An 18,900-nucleotide genomic window follows, 5' to 3' on the forward strand; every position below is an offset into this window, starting at 1 on the left:
AGCTAAACCTTTCCTTCTACATAGCCAAGATTTAAGATATTTATATTCTGTTCAGCAATTATTATATTCTATTCAGTAATTTATATTCTGTTCAGTAATGAGTCATCCTCATTAATATTAGTTTAATTAGTAATTAATTTTTGGAACCACCTGTAGGCCCATTAGAAAAATTACAAACCAATAATTGGATTTATAGTATTATAATGATTAAATATTAGTCACTAAAGAACAAAGTAGTAAGACTGGATATGTACAGAAGGGAACATCACTAACTCTGAAGGCAAGTGTTCCTGGCATTTAGATCAAATGTATTTCCGTTCTTATACTTCATCATGCCACATGTTAATCTGTCTCAATGAAAGGCTATGCTTTTCCTAAAAAAATGTTGAACAGAGATGCACATGGGTGGCTCATTTGGTTAAACATCTGCCTTAGCTCAGGTCATGACCCCAGGGTCCTGGGATGGAGCCCTCCATTGGGTTCCCTGCTCAGTGGGGAGTCTGCTTTTCCCTCTCTCTCTGCCCCTCCCCCCTACTCACGCCCTCTCTTGAGCTCTCTCAAATAAATAACGTCTTTAAAAAATGTTAAACAGAGTATGCATTTAAGGTACATAAAATGCATATGTCTATGAAAGTGTATATACAGGTTTAAAAAGTTAAAATTAGTTAACTGTGAAAACGCCTTCCAGGCCAGGAAATGGGTATTGCCAAGAAATAACCCAGAAACCTCCTGGGCTTACATCCTCTTTCTGCCCTCCCCTCCAGCTATCTAGAAATGGAATTTTGTGTTAATCATTCCCTTTCTTTTTTTGATGTTTTTTCCCACCCAAGTATTTATTAGTAGATAAAAAATTCTAGTTTTTCCTGATTTTAAATTTTACATAAATGGAATCACACTGTATGCATTCTTCTGAGACTTACTTCTGTCATTCAATGTTACGGTTTTTAGCTTCAGCCATCACGATGTATTGTAGCATTGGTTCACTCATCCTCATTGTTATGCAGCATCTCCTTATAAAAATCTACCATGATTTTCTTATTCATTTGACTTTTGATGGACATTTATTTTTTCATTATGAATGATGTCATTACAAAAATTCATGAACTTCCTTCCTTGTGCACATGTTAGGAGTTCTGGTACATGGGGCTTACATATTCTTGACCTGGGGCTTACATATTCTCGACTTTACTAGGGAATCCTAAATTGGTTTCTAAATTACCTTATGGTTAAACTTTAAACGTTTTTTCCAACTTAATAATGTAAAATGCAATTTCATTGTGGTGTTTGCATTTCTGAGTGCCAATTCTCTGTGACACTCCCTGTCAAATTTTTTTTTTTAGGTTTTATTGTGTTCAGAATCTTTATTTTTTTTAAAGATTTTTTATTTTATTATTTATTTGATAGAGAGACAGTGAGAGAGAGGGAACACAAGCAGGGGGAGTGGGAGAGGGAGAAGCAGGCTTCCTGCTGAGCAGGGAGCCCGATGTGGGGCTCAATCCCAAGACCCTGAGATCATGACCTGAGCCAAAGGCAGATGCTCAATGACTGAACCACCCAGGTGCCCCAACCCTGTCAATTCTTAAAAAAAATTTTTTTGTAGTATTATTTTTTTTAATTCATAGAAGCATTTTATTTTCTTGATACAAGTCTTCTGTCATATATATACATGCACACACACACCCCAGGGAATAACTGTGCTCAGTATGAGTCTTTTTATTCTTTTTCTGGAATCTTTGGATGATTATAAGTTCTCAATATTAATGTACATGAATTGATCAACATTTTCCTTTATTATTTTGTTTTGTTTAAGAAACACATCAAAAGATGTTCTATATTATCTTTTGAAAGTGTATATTTTTTCTATTAACATTTAGGTCTTTAAAAAATACAAGGAATGGGGGCGCCTGGGTGGCTCAGTCAGTTAAGTGTCCAACTCTTGATTTCAGCTCAGGGCATGATCTCAGGTTTGTGAGATTGAGCCCTGTGTCAGGCTCCATGCTCAGTGGGGAGTCTGCTTGAGATTCTCTCTCCCTCTCCCTCTGCCCCTCCTCTCTCTAAAAATAAATAAATAAATAAATAAATAAATAAATAATAAATAAATCTTAAAAAAATAAAAATATGAGGAATAGTTTTTGTATACACCATAGGGTAGGAGTTAATTTCATTTTTCTCCCTATCAATAACTAATTATTCTGTACTATTTATTAAAAAGCCCATTCTTTCTCCATTGGTCTACCTTATCAGCTCTGTAATAATCTAGTTTTCATACATCTGTGGGTCTATTCCTGGGTCTTCTATTTTGTCGCTCAATTTGTCTATTACTATCTTCGTTACTTAGCTAAAAATATGTATTTATTTTTAAAACTGATAAGACAAGGCTCCAACCTTGTTCTTCTTCAGAACTGTCCGAGATACTCTTAGCCCTTTGTTCTATCAAATAAATGTGAGAATCAGCTTGTCATTTTCCACATATAGAAAAGTGAAGTTATAAATTTGCTGTCTGCTGGATCCCACTGTCCCACTGCCACTGTTGAAGAGTCAACTGGAGGGGCACCTGGATGGCTCAGTCATTAAGCATCTGCCTTTGGCTCAGGTCATGATCCTGGGGTCCTAGGATCGAGCCCCGCGTGGGGCTCCCTGCTCGGCGGGAAGCCTGCTTCTCCCTCTCCCACTCCCCCTGTTTCTGTCCCCTCTCTCGCTGTCTCTCTCTATCAAATAAATGAATAAAATCTTTAAAAAAATAAGAAAGAAAAGTCAACTGGAAGTCTAATTGTTGCTTCTCTGAAGGTATTAAAGGTTATTTTAAGAATTTTTCCTATCTTTGCGATTTGCAGTTTAACTATGTCTAGTGAGGACCTCTTTTTTATTTATTTTGCTTAGCGTTCATTGAGTTCCTTCAGTCTGTGGGGTAGTGTCTTTCAATTCTGGAAAATTCTCAGCCACTTTCTCCTTTAATATTTCCTCTGTTTCCTTATCTCCTTCTGGAATGTGAGACTTTCTCATTTTACCCCCCATGTTTCTTAACTTCCATTTTGTATTTGTCATTTCTCTAGGCTGTACCCTAGATAATCGCTTAAGTCCAATTTCCCAATTCATTATTTTTTTCTTCAGTGAAGTCCAATCATCTGCTGTTAAACCTGACCAAGGAAATCTTATTTCCTATTATTACTTTTTCATTTCTAGAGGTTCTGATTAGTACTTCTTCAAATCTTCTTGTTCTTTACCACATTTTCAATCCTTTCCTTTTATTTCTGGAAATTAAAGTAAGCACTCTTGTTTTATATTTTGGGCTTGGTAATTCCACTTGATCTTAGCCAAAAGGCCAAGAAGCGATGGGCTTGGTAATTCCAATCTCTCTAGTCCTTGCAGGTCTAACTAATTCTATGCTATCTGTTTTTTATTGCTCTTGTTTATGGTCTCTTGTTTTCTTGTACATGAGTGGTTTTCTCTTTAAGTATATTTACTTAAGCAATCTCACACCGGATGTGGGGCTCAAAATCATGATCCTAAGATCAAGAGCTGTACGCTCCACTGACTGAGCCAACCAGGTGCCCCTATTTTTTTTAAGTTTAGTATATGAGTGGTTTTGATAGTGAGTTGCTCATTTCCCTTAGAATTCTATTTTTATTATTCTTTATTCTTTTCTGTTCTTTTCCGCCCTTTTCTGGTATTCCTATTAGCTGGATTTTGACCTTTCCATCCTGATTGATTTTCCAAGTATCTTATCTTCCTATCATATTTTCCATCTGTCCTTTGCTTTATATCCAGAAAAAAAATGTTTTCAACCTTGTATTCTAGATTCCAGGCTTCAGCTATTACTCATCATTTCTATTTTTAAATTTTATTGACCATACTTTAAATTCTCAAGTCCTCATTTATTCTGCAACTACTTTTTTCATGCCAATCTGTTCTCTTTATATTTAATACAAATAATTTCAGTTTTTTCTGAAGATTGTGATGACACTTGAAATTTTTTCTTCTGTTCTTTGAATTAATAGATTGATTCCCTTAGGGCCATTCCTTCTCTTCAGTGTTCTGTTACATATTCACATTTTTGAATGATAATGGGTTGATTAATGAAGGTAATTGGTGTGAATTTCCTTTGTTAGTATATTGATCTCTTTTCCTAACATACCTTTGCCTTGTAGGGAAGGGCTGATTTAGAGCTCTCTGTAAGTGCACAGGGTACTGTGACTGGAAGACTTCATTTAGGGTTCAGGAGAAGAGAGGCCTCAAGGTAAGCTGGGAGCCCTGACCCTCCCCCTACACCCCGACAAAAGTAAGAAGTACTTTACCCTGAGTGTGTAGTGTTTTTATTTCCTTCTTGAGAAAACATGACTCTTCTTCTATGACCCATATATGTCTATTTTTAAGTTCTGGTATCATCTCAGAATCTACTTTGCTTCTTTCTTAGTTATCAGCCCCCAACTAGGACTTCTAGTCAGCTGTTCATTTTCTTAGTAAATATTACTTTTTTTTTTGGTCTTTTGTTTTTTTCTTTTTGGGAGAAAAACCAGACTGAATGCTCTCTATGAGAACCAGTTAGGATGGGAGTGGAGGTAATCGGGGGAAGAATGGTCCAGGTGTTCCTGTCATTGCCCACAATCCATGCCTATCTATTCTTTCTTGGGGTTGAATGGAAATATGGAGTCTCTCTGGGAGCTCCCTAGGATAGTTCCCACAATCACTAGAACTTGTTCCTGTTTGTTTCACTATTTTCCTTTTTTTCTTTTTCTGGGTCATGATTTTCTCTGCCAGATTATCAAACAGTATGGTCCTTTCTGCTTCTGTTTTCCAAAAATTCAACTGAATTTCTGGTTTGTTGATGGCATCCCTTCTTGTTCTCTGTGCTATTATGAATTTATTTCCATTACTATAGCTTTTGGTTATTTAAATGCGGATTCTGAAGAAAGGGGAAGAAGTGCTTATGTTTAGTCTTCCTCTTGAACACCATGTGCTCATAACTTTTGAAAAACATAGACATATGTCATCTATTTTAATATTTAAGTGTCTTAAACTTAATAAACTTTTATAATATTAAATTAATCATTAATTCAACAAATTGACTAAAGCATCTATCTTTTAAGGATTTGGATTGAAAAGAATTTCTGTTTAATTTACACACTCTTTCCCCTTAGTTATGTACATAACATACTTTTTCTAATTTCAAAAAGAAAAAAAGGACTGACCAAAAGTGATAGTCCGTCAGTCCACACATACACATTTTTGTGCGGTGTCTTTGAAATTCAGTTTTTTCTATTTCCACATATTTGCTGGAGTCAGAATTCCAAACACATTCCAAACTGTAATGATTCCAAACCAAATACAAGAAACAGCACTGGAAATGCCGGTGGCATCAGCTCTCCTGAAGTTTCAAATGTGCTTTAATCTATAGAAAAAGCTCAGATTTTTAAATAGCGGTATTACCTTTTTATAGACGTGCTTGGCTTTGGGGGAAACTTATTTAGAAAAAAAAATATCCCCTTGTCCCTAGAAAAGAGGAGGCCAATCACAAATTTCCATAGACGATGAAATGCCAGAGAGTGTACCATACAAGGCAGGTGCCACCTTACATTCTGTAGAGGATGAGGTCTGCTCTACATAATCTATGTTGCGGTGTAAGCATGTGGATTTCTGACATGCCATAAAAATATGCTAGATGCATACAAAAATCACAGTCTATAGTTCTTGGACAAGAATTCAAACTCAGAGTGAAATGACAGAAGCAATCTTCTAGGGGTCAAGGTAATGCAATACAGTCTGTTGTCTTTGGGGTAGAGATTCCCGAATACAAATCCTGGCAGTCATTTTTTGTTTGACCATGTGACCTTGGGTTAGTTATTAAGCTCAAAATCTCATTTTCATCACGTGCAAAATGGGGATGGTAATGCCTGCCTTATATGCCTATGGCTAGGATTCAGTGAAATTCCATGTCAAGGCACTGGAACACAGAAGAGACTCAACAGCTATTTCCTTTGTTCTTCATGTCAAAAACTCTAAGCTCAAGCAAGTACAATGAATGTACATCGATTATATTCTCCCTTTACCCTGAACTGTTTAAGTTCAAATAGAAAGAAATAGTGAGGAAAGTAATGGCAACTCTTCAGTATGCTTTAGTTTTCTAGTATGTTCTTTAGTATGATCATAAGGCATATGATGCTGATACTGCACATCTCATGGACTTAATCAGGCATTTCTTTTAAGTACTTTTCTTACCATTCAATTTATCATTTTCTTTAGATTTCCAGTCCCTTGGCCTTTTACCTCTTCACCAGTGCCTGTGCTCACAGCAAATCCCAAAAGAGGGTGGGATAATTAAGTGATATTGCCTATGCATCATGATGCCACCATCCTCCAACCCTGACCTTTCTCTAGCTGTGCATTAAAAGTCTGGGGCTTTCTAACATTTGTCTGGATGTCTTTTCTCCTCAAGCCTTCTGCCTCACAGATGCTCAGTGGGTGAGCCTCAGTTCCAAAGACACATTTACTAGCTCATAGTGATTTTCATGTTCAAATGTAGCTTTACAATTGGCAAGGGGTGCTCTCAGCTGACTGGCTGGTCATGAGACTAACAATGCCATCTTGGTGAGTGTGCTTTCATGACATGAATGGGGTAGCATATGCATTTTTAATCCTCAAGAAGATATTAACACCAATTACTAGTGCCAAAGAAGAGAATTAAAACACTACTTCATGGAATGATAACATCCTCTCTTTGACGTTGAAGCCCACATGTTTTATTAGATACTAGTTTCGGTAAGAAAGGTGCTTCCTAGACACTGCAGCCTGACTATCTCTGGAAGAGGGCATGATTTCTTCATGGATTCTAAGGTCATTTATCTTGAGGTCTTCTGATTGGTTCTCTTGGCCCACTCGTTTTCTTTCAATTTAGATAACTCCCTAGTTGCCTTCAAAGATTTTTTCCCCTCCACATATACCAGAGACCGACTTTAATAAAGCAAAATATTCCTTCCTCCCAGGACTGCTTTGAAATTCACCATTTTATGTTTTTGTCCTCCTTCCCTTTGAATAAAGCTAGAGGAGCACTCCAGAATCTTATCAATTTGGGCGGTACTTGAACAAATGGCCCTCTTTTTCCCCACCTGATTTTGTTTCTTGTGAAATTCTTCTCAACCTACAGTCTATTGCATGCTTCTTCCCCTCCTCACCCCCTCTATCTTCCACCCTCCACATATGAAGCTATAGAGAGAAGTCTTTCTTACTTGGATTACTGTGTCCGGAGGAAACAAGCTGAGAGTCCTAAAAGAACAAGAAATATCAATTAATTTTCTTATTTTGACTTTCAAAATCTAGTTAAATGTGAGACATACTATTGGTCATTCAGACCCTATTCATTAATCGTGATCTCTACCAGCCACTGTAATGAGAAACATTTATATCAATGTGCTTACTAAGCAGTTCCAGAAATGTAGCTCACAATCACTTCGCTTTTGTATTGTAGACTTTTTGTTTGTTGAGGTGAAATTCACATAACTTAAAATTAACCACTTTAAAGTGAGCAATTTAGGGCCTGGGTGGTTCAGTCAGTTAAGTGTCCAGCTCTTGGTTTTGGCTCAGGTCATGATCTCAGGATTTTGAGATTGAGCCCTGCGTTAGGCTACACACTCAGCGCAGAGTCTGCTTGGGATTCTCTCTTCCCTCTGCCCCTCACCACCACTGTACACTCTCTCTCTAAAATAAAAATAAGTAAATCTTAAAAAAATGTTTACAGTGAACAACTCAATGGCACTTAGTATACTCTTAATGTTGTATAACCATTACCTCTATTTGGTTGCAAATATTTCCATCATTCCAAAATAAAACTTGTTACCCTTTAGGCAGTGTCTCCTCAATCCTCCCTTCTCTCAGTCCCTGACAATCACCAATCTGTATCCTGTCTCTATGAATTTATCTATTCTGGATATTTCAGGGAGTAGAATCATAAAACATGTGACCTTTTGTTCTGTCTACTTTCACTTAGCATAATGTTTTAGAGGTTCATCCATGTCATAGCATGGATCAGTACTTCATTCCTTTTTATGGCCAAATAATATTCTATTGTGTGTATATACACCAATTTGTTTAGCCATTCATCCATTAATGGATATTTCAGTTGTTTCCACCTTTTGGCTATTGTGAATAGGGCTGTTATGAATACACAGGTATATGTATTTGTTTCAGTCCCTGTTTCAGTCTTTTTGGGTATACACCCATGAATGGAATTGTGGAGTCATATGGTAATTCTATATGAAACTTTTTGAGGAACCGCCAAATTGTTTTCCACAGTGGCTGAATCATTTTGCATTTTTACCAGCCATGTAGAAGGTTCCAATTTCTCCACATCCTCAATAACACTTGTTATTTTCTTTTAATTTTGAGAAATTTTATGACAGCCATTTTAACGTGTGTGGTTTCTCACTGTGGTTTTGATTTATATTTCCCTAATGACTAATGATGATAAGCATGTTTTCATGTTTTTGTTGGGCACTTGTATATCTTCTTTGGAGAAATATCTATTTAAGGACTTGACCCATTTTAAAGTGGGTTGTTGGCCTTTTTGTTGTTGAGTTGAGTTTTTCACATATTCTGGATCCTAGATCCTTATCAGACATATGATTGGCATAATATTTCCTCCCATTCTGTCAGCTGTCTTTTCACTTTATTGATAATATCCTTTGATGCACAAAAGTTTTTAATTTTAATGAAGTCCTATTTATTTAATTTTTCTTTTATGGCTCATGCTTTTGGTGTCATATCTGAGAATCTACTGCCAAATCCAAAGTCATACACTTATCTCTATGTTTTCTCCATGAGGTTTATGGTTTTAGTTCATATATTAGGATTTATTATATAACTGACTTTTAATCTAACCCACTTCCCTTTGGATGTACCTTTACTCTCATCACCTTTCTATAGATGAGGCTGGCAACCATCCCACCAGGGACAATTCACTGAACAACTGTTGTCAGTCTCACATTGGTGGATGGGAAGATTATTACAGATTTCCACTTACCTGCAATGGTGGAAAGCCAGGACTACATAGTATTTTGAGTTTAGTTACTGTTTAGGTAAATAGCAATTGAATCTGATTTTATTTGCACTTAAGTGAAATGCTAACTTTTGTTTTGGGAATTCACATCCTTTTTACTTGCAAAATTCCCATTTAGCATGAAATATAAGGGAGACTTACGAAAGAACAAATTAATCAAGATGGTAGGAATGTAAAAGAATAAGTGGCAGCACATAAAATCCAGTGACACTCCTTTATAATTTCAGTGCATGGGACAAAAATCCAGTGAAATGGAATTATCTTCTAATATATAGTTTAATGTATTTTACTAGAGTTTTGCTCCATGAATATGTTTGTCATGGGACAGGAGATGTCCTTTATGACTTGTTGCATATTCAAATCCATATGATGTTTTCAAAAGGAATTCCACTGGAACAGTATAAAATCAGCCAGACTGCTGGGTAGGGGCTGGGTGGGAAAATAGGGCAAGGAAGGAATTCCCGCTCCATTAAACAGACTGAGTCATACACAGATGCTTTTAATGTTAATGCTGGTAATGATGAGCTATGCATATGAAGAAAAAGAACATGCTCAACTTTCAATCTGAGATTCAGGTTTTGGAAACAGTGTATTAAGATGAAATATTGTTCCTGAAATGATGGGCTGAAGTATAATCCTCATAAATAAATAATATGGGCCTACTTTGGATAGTTGTTATTAAGAAGACATCCATGGTTAAACCCTCCAAATGGATTGCTATGTTTTCCATCTTTTCTAATTAATTTAGAGTTTATATTTGAACATAAATTAGTGTTAGCTTTGATACGTGAAAGTACTTTGAGCCCCATGTAGTTGACTCCTCTGAGCCGTCTGTAGATTTTGACATTTTGCAGGTGTCTTGTACTAGAAAGGTAAACACTCACTCAACATCAAAGAGACAAGAATAGTAATTGAGATAATTTTCAGCATTAAGTTCATTTTTTTTTTTTTTAAGTAGACTCCATGCTCAGCATGGAGACCAATGCAGGGCTTGAACTCATGACCCTGACTGACAGCAAGACCTGAGCTGGAATCAAGAGTTGGACACTTAACCAACTAAGCCACCCAGGCGCCCTGCATTAAGTTCATTCTTAAGGGAAAAATTAGGAATTTTTGTGAAACTGCTCACACTCTTGGGAAAGAGCTCATTTTATTTCTTGGTGCATGTTAGGTATCCTCAAGTTCAGATGATAGACTCATGAGCAAAGAACCAAAAATAAGCTCACAGATAACCTGAATTATAATTACATACTGCAAGGTCATGTATTTCAGAGATCGAAGACTTTGAATTTTACCTAAAATATTTGCGTAACTAATGGTGATTATTATTTCTATTTTGTGTGGGCAGTAAAGAGAGGCAGAAAAAGTTAAAGTAATTGGTTAAAAAAATCACCCTAAAAGTCTGCCCTTCTAGAGAGAAGGAGACTTCTGGAGAGGCAAAATAAAATAAAGACTTTGTCTTAATATGTAATGTCATGTTTGTAACCCATGTCTTCTGGGTGCTGCACTGAACAAATACTAGCTTGAAAATATTGACTCTAACCCCAGTGTTTCTATATCATGCCACTCTGTGGGTATGAATGATATCCCATTATCATTCTCATTGACATTTGGCCAGCACGCAGCCAGTGGGCTGGTGGAGGGTGTGAGTTACCTTATGAAGCTCCTCCCAAGATTACGTCCACAGGACACTGTCTTCATTCTGACTAGGTCTCAGCTGGCCAACAACAGGCCCGGTAGCTGCTGCTTCTTGAAGGAATCCTGCTCTGCCCAGGCAGCTGCAAAACCCAGGGGCTACCACAGAACGTACAGACCCTTCATCCTTCACTGAGCCAGGGCAAGGTTGGGTTCAGAGTCTAGGGAAACAAAGTCCCTCCCTCCCAAAGGGCCCGGGCACTTACTTAAGTCCCTCCCATTTTGTATTTCCTGCCACCCAGGCACCCATACACCTATAGCTTCTGTCTCAAAGGTCTTTCTGTCTCTTCTCTTTCTCTCAAAGGCCCTTGCTTTCCGTAAGTAGATGCTTGGGGAGTTGCTAACACCATTTGCACATTCTTATTTTAGTCTCCTCTGGGAGCACTCTACGAGGGCTGCAAGGTTCTGTCAGGCACCTTAAAGGTTACAGAGGGAGTGTAAAAAATCCCTGCCTACAGGGCCCGGGGGTCTTGAGTTAGCAGTGGAGATGATATATGTACGAAATATTATAACCCAGGGCTGAAAGGGATGTCACGGCCGCTCTGCAAGGGTACTTCAAGCCTTTGCATTCTGTCCTTGTCCTTGGGATGCATGTCCTGCCATTTTCTGTTTTCTGGTTGGCAAACTTCATTCTTTCTTCAAGGCTCAGAACAAAAAAGCTCAAGGGTTACCTGCTCTTTGAAACCTTCCTGAATCTCAGAAGGACACATCTGCTTTACGTTTTCACTGCGCCATGTCACACTGCCACTACAGAAATTATCTTTTCAACTAGGACTCTTTAACAAAAAAAGACAAAGCCAGCTTTATTAAGGTACAAATTACATGATACAAATCGCACATATTTAAAGTATACAACTGGATAAAAGTCACAAAAAGAATGCTACTATTATTACTGTCTTGACCCAAGGATGGCTCTATCTTGTTAAGGAGCATTTACTATTTGAAGAAACAAACAGTAATATCTATTCATTAAAGAAGATTCAGAACAGCAGCAAAGTATAAAAAAAAAGTTGCCTGTTATCCCGTAACAGGACACTGCTAAGGTTAATCGACTGCTTCTGGTTTGCCAGTGTCATTCATCAAGTGTGTGTCATTTTGACATGCGCACAAAGGGGACAGCCACTTCTGGTTACTTACAAGAATATCTACAGATGGGAATTCATTCTTCTCCACCTCCAAGTCCTGAATTCCCAACACCTATTGTTTGGTACATGGGAATCCTAAACCTTCTCTAAACGTGGTGTTTAGCTGGGAAGTAAAGTTTGTACACATCATTTGGCTTAAGACAGAAATAACCAAGTGTGCTGGTATCTGAGAAAGCCCTTCAATGAAGCCCTATAATAAAGACTGTATTTCGTCATGTGTAGCCTGCCATCGAAACTGTCTGAGGCTACCTTCCCTGCTGTACACTATGAAAGAAAAGTACTGCCAATTAATTGTAAGATCCCATCAACTCTAAAACAAATCCTGATTTTAGGGAACGTAAGATGAAAAAAAAATCTACCTTAGATCAGTAAAATACAGTAGTTCTTAAGGCCATGTAGCTTAAGGACGATCCTTATACTGTGAGGGTATTACTTAAAAATGGCTCTTTGGAACCGTCTGAGGACTGCTCCACTCAGATCTCTCCTTGCTTGTCTATCAATCCAGCGTTAGAATTATAAAAGTCAAGAAACGGAAATATATCGGGGGTGGGAGGGATGGGGTGGCTGGGTGATGGACACTGGGGAGGGTATGTGTTATGGTGAGTGCTGTAAATTGTATAAGACTGATGAATCACAGACCTGTACCCCTGAAACATGTTAATAAAAAATTAAAAAAAAAAACAAAACAGAAATATATGTTCTCTTATTTTCAGACCCACGCATGAAGCTAGTTACTATAGAAAAAGGAACCACCTGATTTGGGTTCTCTCTTCACCCCCATCCATCACTTTCTCCTCATTCTTTTCTTTAATAAATCTCAGAAGAGTTGAAATAAAGTAATTTATAATTAATTTAAATGTTTGTTTCAAGGGAATGCTAAAACATGGAGTTTTAGTCCAAACACTTTGTGGTACAACTTAAAGCATACTAGGAACCCCAAGAGGGAGATAGAAAACGAACTTTCTAACTTTAAAGCACTTTCCTTCACACTTGCTGTTTTTCTTCTCCTTCTAGTGTACAAAAAGGCAATAGGATTATCATTTCTAAAACAATGCTAGAATTCTTCTGTATAATGCTTTAAACACTGATCAGGAAGAATAGTTCCAGACCAGGTTTGATCCCACCAGAGCCAGCATCCATTGCCACATGAAATGTTTGTGAAATGTCATTAGGTTTGCTCATGTGCCTTCTGAGGATGGAAAAGGTTCTACAACTTTGAGTCCTTTATTTGCATTTCAAAATTTATGAGATTGCTACAGAAATGAAGAGAAAAGGGCAAATCAAATTCAATTTTTTTTTCTTGGTTGAATTACCTGATAATGGCACACAGTCTTTTTTTTTTTTTTAACCAAATTCAATTATTTTTGAGATTTAAAGACTGAGATGGACATGTCTGGTAGTTTTTGTCTAGGGAGTTGTGACTCTGAATTAAGATTTCAGAGAAGAGAAAAAATATCCAAGTTCATTATCAATGAACTTTACTATACATTATGTCCTTTAACACTGAGACAAATTTGGGAAATTCTCAGAAGTATTTAGCTAATTAATTTAGTGGTACTGGTAACTCAGAATGCCCAGTTAAAAGGACTTTCCTTGTGAGGTCAAATTGCCCCTTCAATCTTTTCTTTTAAAGTTTTATTTTATTATGTTATGTTAGTCATCATACATTACATAATTAGTTTTTGATGTAGTGTTCTATGATTCATTGTTTGCGTATAACACCCAGTGCTCCATGTAATATATGCCCTCCTTAATACCCATCACCGGGCTAACCCATCCTCCCACCCCCCTCCCCTCTAAAACCCTCAGTTTGTTTCTCAGAGTCCATAGTCTCTCATAGTTCGTCTTCCCCTTCGACTCCCCCCGCTTCCTTCCTACTATCTTCTTCTTCTTCTTTTTTTTTTTAACATATAATGTATTATTTGTTTCAGAGGAACAGGTCTGTGATTCAACAGTCTTACATAATTCACAGAGCTCACCACAGCACATACCCTCCCCAATGTCCATCACCCAGCCACCCCATCCCTCCCACCCCCCACCACTCCAGCAACCCTCAGTTTGTTTCCTGAGACTCAGAGTCTCTTATGGTTTGTCTCCCTCTCTGGTTTCATCTTGTTTCATTTTTTCCTCCCTTCCCCTATGATCCTCTGTCTTGTTTCTCAAATTCCTCATATCAGTGGGATCATATGATACTTGTCTTTCTCTGATTGACTTATTTCGCTTAGCATAATACCCTCTAGTTCCAACCACGTTGTTGCAAGTGCCCCTTCATTCTTAATGAGGGCTTAATTTTGTTATTTATTAGTCATTTTAGAGATTTTGCCCCTCAAATTCCATAAATATTTCTAACTCCTGTACTCTAGCAATAGTGATAATCTCAAACGTTAATAATGTAATGAATGAACAGCAAGCCCCAATTGTCAGTTGAGATACAGGTTAAAAAAATGCACTGTGTGTGAAAATTAGCAACAGTCTTTGCCATGGGCAGATTAGGGCTCCCCCAAAGATGTCTATATCCTAATTCCTGGACCCTGTGACTATACTGCTGCTCGTGGCAAAAGGGATTTGCAGATGTGATTAATAATTTTGAGATGGGAGATTATCCTGGATTATCCAGGTAGGCCCAGTATAATCACAAAGGCCCTTATAACGGGGCGGGCCGAGGGGGGGCAGTCAGAGAAGGAGATGTGACAAGGAAGTTTGAGGTCAGGATGATGAGAGCCATGAACTAAGTAACAAGGGGAGCTTGTAGAAGCTGAGAGCGACAAGAAAAATTATTCCCTAGAGTGTTTTGGAGGAACGCAGCCCACCAACACCTTGATTTTAGCTCAGACTTCTGACTTCCAAAGTTGTAAGACAATACATTTGTATTGTCTTAAGTCACTAAGTTTGTGGTAATTTGCTCTAGCAGAAATAGCACACTAATCCAGTCTTATTTCTTCCATACCAGATAAATTAATAGTACTTCCAAGCTTTTTGAAAGAAAAGCATTATTAAAATCATGCAATGTTCTTACATTTTGTAAAATGACTTTTTCTTTCCTGGGTAAGGCCAAAAGATCTAGGGATGACATAACTCCACACAAATCCTATAAAAATCCTAAATAACATATAGTTCTTAATTTAAATTTGAAATTCTGTGCCCTATCTGATATTTGATAATATATCTTTTTGGATGGAAGATAAGATTCTTATAACTTAATTTCTGCCTTGAAAAATTATTTTTTGTACTAATGAGATAAGGTCTCAAATTTACTGTAGACATAAGTTATTACTTAAACTTAACTATATACATTCAACAAAACATATTTATACAATCCTTTTGGAAAAGTCACAACCAAATGGGCCTTGGGATGTGTGCTCAATTACATCAGAAATTGTACTTACACCGTGGATATGTTTATATAATAAAAATATGTATTTGCTTATGTTTTGGGTGAAGCCATTATTTTGGCCAGATTATATACAAAAATTATAAGGATTCTGCATTGTATTTGTGTGGCAGTATGCCACTGGAAGTTCTACTACAAGAGTGACAGGCAGGTTCTGGTTAAAGATGGTGACATAGGAAGATCTTGAACTCAACCTCCCCTCACAGATACACTGAGTCCCCATGAAGCTACATACTTATTCTTAAAGAAACCTAAAGGCTGGCTGACTGATGATGACACATCCAGCAAATGAGAAGAAAACTATATTAAAGCAGGTAGGAGAAACTGGGACACAATCTCCCCAAAAACCCACAACTGGGAGGGAACTCCAAGCTTCTCCTTGAGGAGCAAAGGGTTCAAACTCCATATTGAGCACTCCAACTTTTTTAGGGCTGCACTTGAGAGATAAGCTCCCCAAACATCCAATTTTGAAAACCAATGGGGCTTGAACTGCAAGACCCACAACACAGCAGTGATGTGAGAAATGCCTCTTAAGGGGCTCATGTGCTCCAAGTCACCCAGGCCAGGGCCCTGCTCAGATTATGCCCAGACTCCTGCAGGAGGCACACCTACTTATATTAAAATCTTGGCCTGAGAGGCAGGCACCTTTTAACACTCACAACTAGGAGCTTGCTGGAACACTCTCAAGGGTCAGCTGGTAGGTGCCATTTTCTTGCTCTCCTTTTGCCATGTTCCCGAGCACCAGTATATCCCAGAAGGGAGCTCTGATATGTGTCTGATGCCTTGATTTCTGTGGCTGCTGCCTAGATTATGCCTCTTGGTCTCCTGGCTCTGGAGGTCAGAGAGCTTGTGATCCTGGTCACAGGGGACTGTAATAACAGGTGTCACCCACAAAGGAACTTACACTGGTCTGATGCCCTGACTTCTGCTATCAGGGGACACTTCCACGTCACCTGACTGGGGCGGCCACTGGGGCTTCCACCTGTGGGTCCCACAAGACTGTAAACAATGGAGAAGAGTTCTTAAACTGCTACTAACCCCAGGTCACTGTAAGAAGCAATAGACCCAGGAGCCCAGTCTTTCTGTGAAGGACACCTAGTAGCTGATCATCATGCCTGTAGCCTGAGGGGCCAGCTACTAATTAAACATGCATTTAGGAGCTGACTGTAATCTTTCCCAGCTATCTCAGAGGGTGGGTGCTATCTTTGCACCCCAGCTCTGCTCCAGAATGCCATGTTTCCTGAAGGGGAGTTTTATGTGGATCTGGTGCCTGGTGTTTGTGGCAGATGCCCAGAGGATGCCCCTCGATCACCTGGTTCTGGTGGCCTGAAGGGCTTGTGTTCCTGGGTCCTACAGGACTGTGGCAATTAGAGGGATGGTTCTTGGTATGCTACCATGTCCAGGGCACTGTACAGACAGTAGACTGTCTTCCCCCCAGTCTGTGAAGGAGGTCACTTTGCTTGTCCTGGAGCTTTAGAATGAGAGGCAGGCTTTGGGACTGGTACATACTTTAGTGGCCTACGGAGCTGCTCTCAAGGAACATAGGCTATGGACACCATCTTTGCATTCTCCCTCTGCCTCATACTAGATTTGCTGGTATCTCCCAGAAAGGAGCTTATACACACCTTTGGAGCCCAACTTTTTGCAACTGTTGTCCGGGGAACATTTCCAGATCACCTGGCTCTGGTGGTCAGCCGTGCTTATGCCTGTGGCCCCTCAGGACTTTATATATTTGCATACTTTTAAAAGCTGTTGCCTGTGGGTCCGGTTTCTAGTCAGCCTGAATTTAGGCGCTGAGATCCTTCCCTTTGGGACACTGACATGTCTTGGCACATCCTGAACTACTGGGAGCTATTAAAAATATAGGAGTTTGCTTGGACAAGCACACAGGTTTGAGAGGTGACCAAGAGCTGGGAAGGGCTGGATAAAAAGGTTCATCTCCTACACGAGACCACTCCTTCAAGACTGGGTGAGGTGGTTATTTTATCTACTATATAGAAACCAATACAGAGAATCAAGCAAAATGAAAAGACAGAGGACTATGTTCCAAATGAAAGCAAAACTTAGAAAAAAAAAAAGCTAATGAAACAGAGGTAAGTAATTTACCTGATAAAGAGTTCAAAAAAATGGTCATAAAGATGCTTACTTGAACGGGTGAGAAGAATAGATGAACATAGTGAGAACTTCTACAAAGAGATGTAAAATATAAGAAAGTACCAAACAGAAGTCACAGAGGTGAAGAATGCAATGACTGAACAGAATAAATGAAGCAGAGGAAAGGATCAGTCTACTCAAAGACAAGGCAGTGGAACTCACCAATCAGAGCAAGATAAAGAAAAAAAGAATGAAATAAGTGAAGACAGCTTAAGAGCCATATGGGACAACAGACTAACATTTGCATTATAGGGCTCCCAAGAGGAAAAGAGAAAGAGAAAGGGACAGAAATCTTATTAGAAGAAATAATGACTAGAAATTTCCCTACCTTGGGGGAGGAAATGGGAATCCAGATCCAGGAATCCCAGAGAATTCCAGAAAAGATGAATCCAAAGAGACCCACACCAAGACACATTATGAATAAAATTTCATAAGTTAAAGAAAAAGGAATATTAAAAGCAGCAAAAGAAGGGTGCCTGGGTGGCTCAGTTGGTTAAGCGACTGCCTTTGGCTCAGGTCATGGTCCTGGAGTCCTGGGATCGAGTCCCGCGTCGGGCTCCCTGCTCAGCAGGGAGCCTGCTTCTCCCTCTGACCCTTCCCCCCCATGCTCTCTCTCTCAAATAAATAAATAAATAAATAAAATCTTAAAAAAAAAAGCAGCAAGAGAAAAACAACTTGTTAAGTACAAGGGAAACCCCATAAGAGTTTCAGCACAACCTTCGCAGATTAGAAGGGAGTGGCAGGATCTATGCAAAGTGCTGAAAGGAAAATCCTCCACCCAAGAATACTCTACCCGGCAAAATTATCATTAAGACCTGAAGGAGATCAAGAGTTTTCCAGACAAGCAAAAGCTAAAGGAGTTCATCACATAATGATGAGGGAACCACATGAAGCTGAAGAGAAGTGGCCTAATTAGTAACAAGAAAACATGTGAAAGTAAATCTCACTGGAAAAGTAAATCTTTAGTAAAGGTAGTGGATTAATTATTATAAAGGTAGAATGATGGTTAAAAGACAAAAGTGGTAAAAAATAATCATGATTACAATTAGGGGATACACAAGATAAAAAGATGTAGAATGTGACACCAAAACCAAAACATGGCAGGAGGAGAGTAAAAATGTTCAGCTTTAGAATGGGATCAAAGTTGTTATCAATTTAAAATAGATTGTTATAGATATAAGTTGTTATACGTAAGCCTCATGGTAACCGCAAAGCAAAAACCTATAGTAAATACAGAAAAGATAAAGGGAAAGGAATATAAGCATACCGTAAAAGAAAGTCATCAAACCACAAAGGAAGAGAGCAGGCGAAGGAGAAAAGAACAGAAAGGAACTGCAAAAACAGCTAGAAAACAACTAACAAAATGACAATAAGCACACACCTATCAATAAATTATCTCAAATGTAAATGGACCGAATTCTCCAATCAAAAGACACAGAGTGGCTTGAATGGATTAAAAAACAAGA

The 18,900-nt window shown here is 38.4% G+C and overlaps 1 protein-coding gene across 3 annotated transcripts in view; it reads right to left on the reverse strand.

Annotated features, from left to right (window-relative positions):
- Window positions 1-18,900, reverse strand: part of AFF3 (ALF transcription elongation factor 3) — a 568,701-nt gene that overhangs the window by 178,175 nt on the left and 371,626 nt on the right. For all 3 annotated transcript variants that reach the window (XM_025869010.1, XM_073897854.1, XM_073897853.1), the window contains one exon: window positions 7,224-7,260. In XM_025869010.1, coding sequence (XP_025724795.1) covers window positions 7,224-7,260 — 37 coding nt within the window. The remainder of the gene's footprint in view (window positions 1-7,223; window positions 7,261-18,900) is intronic.

The sequence above is a fragment of the Callorhinus ursinus genome, unplaced genomic scaffold (assembly GCF_003265705.2).
Source record: "Callorhinus ursinus isolate GAN/ISIS: 27379988/994484 unplaced genomic scaffold, GSC_fseal_2.0 scaffold10, whole genome shotgun sequence".
Taxonomy (NCBI): Eukaryota; Metazoa; Chordata; class Mammalia; order Carnivora; family Otariidae; genus Callorhinus; species Callorhinus ursinus.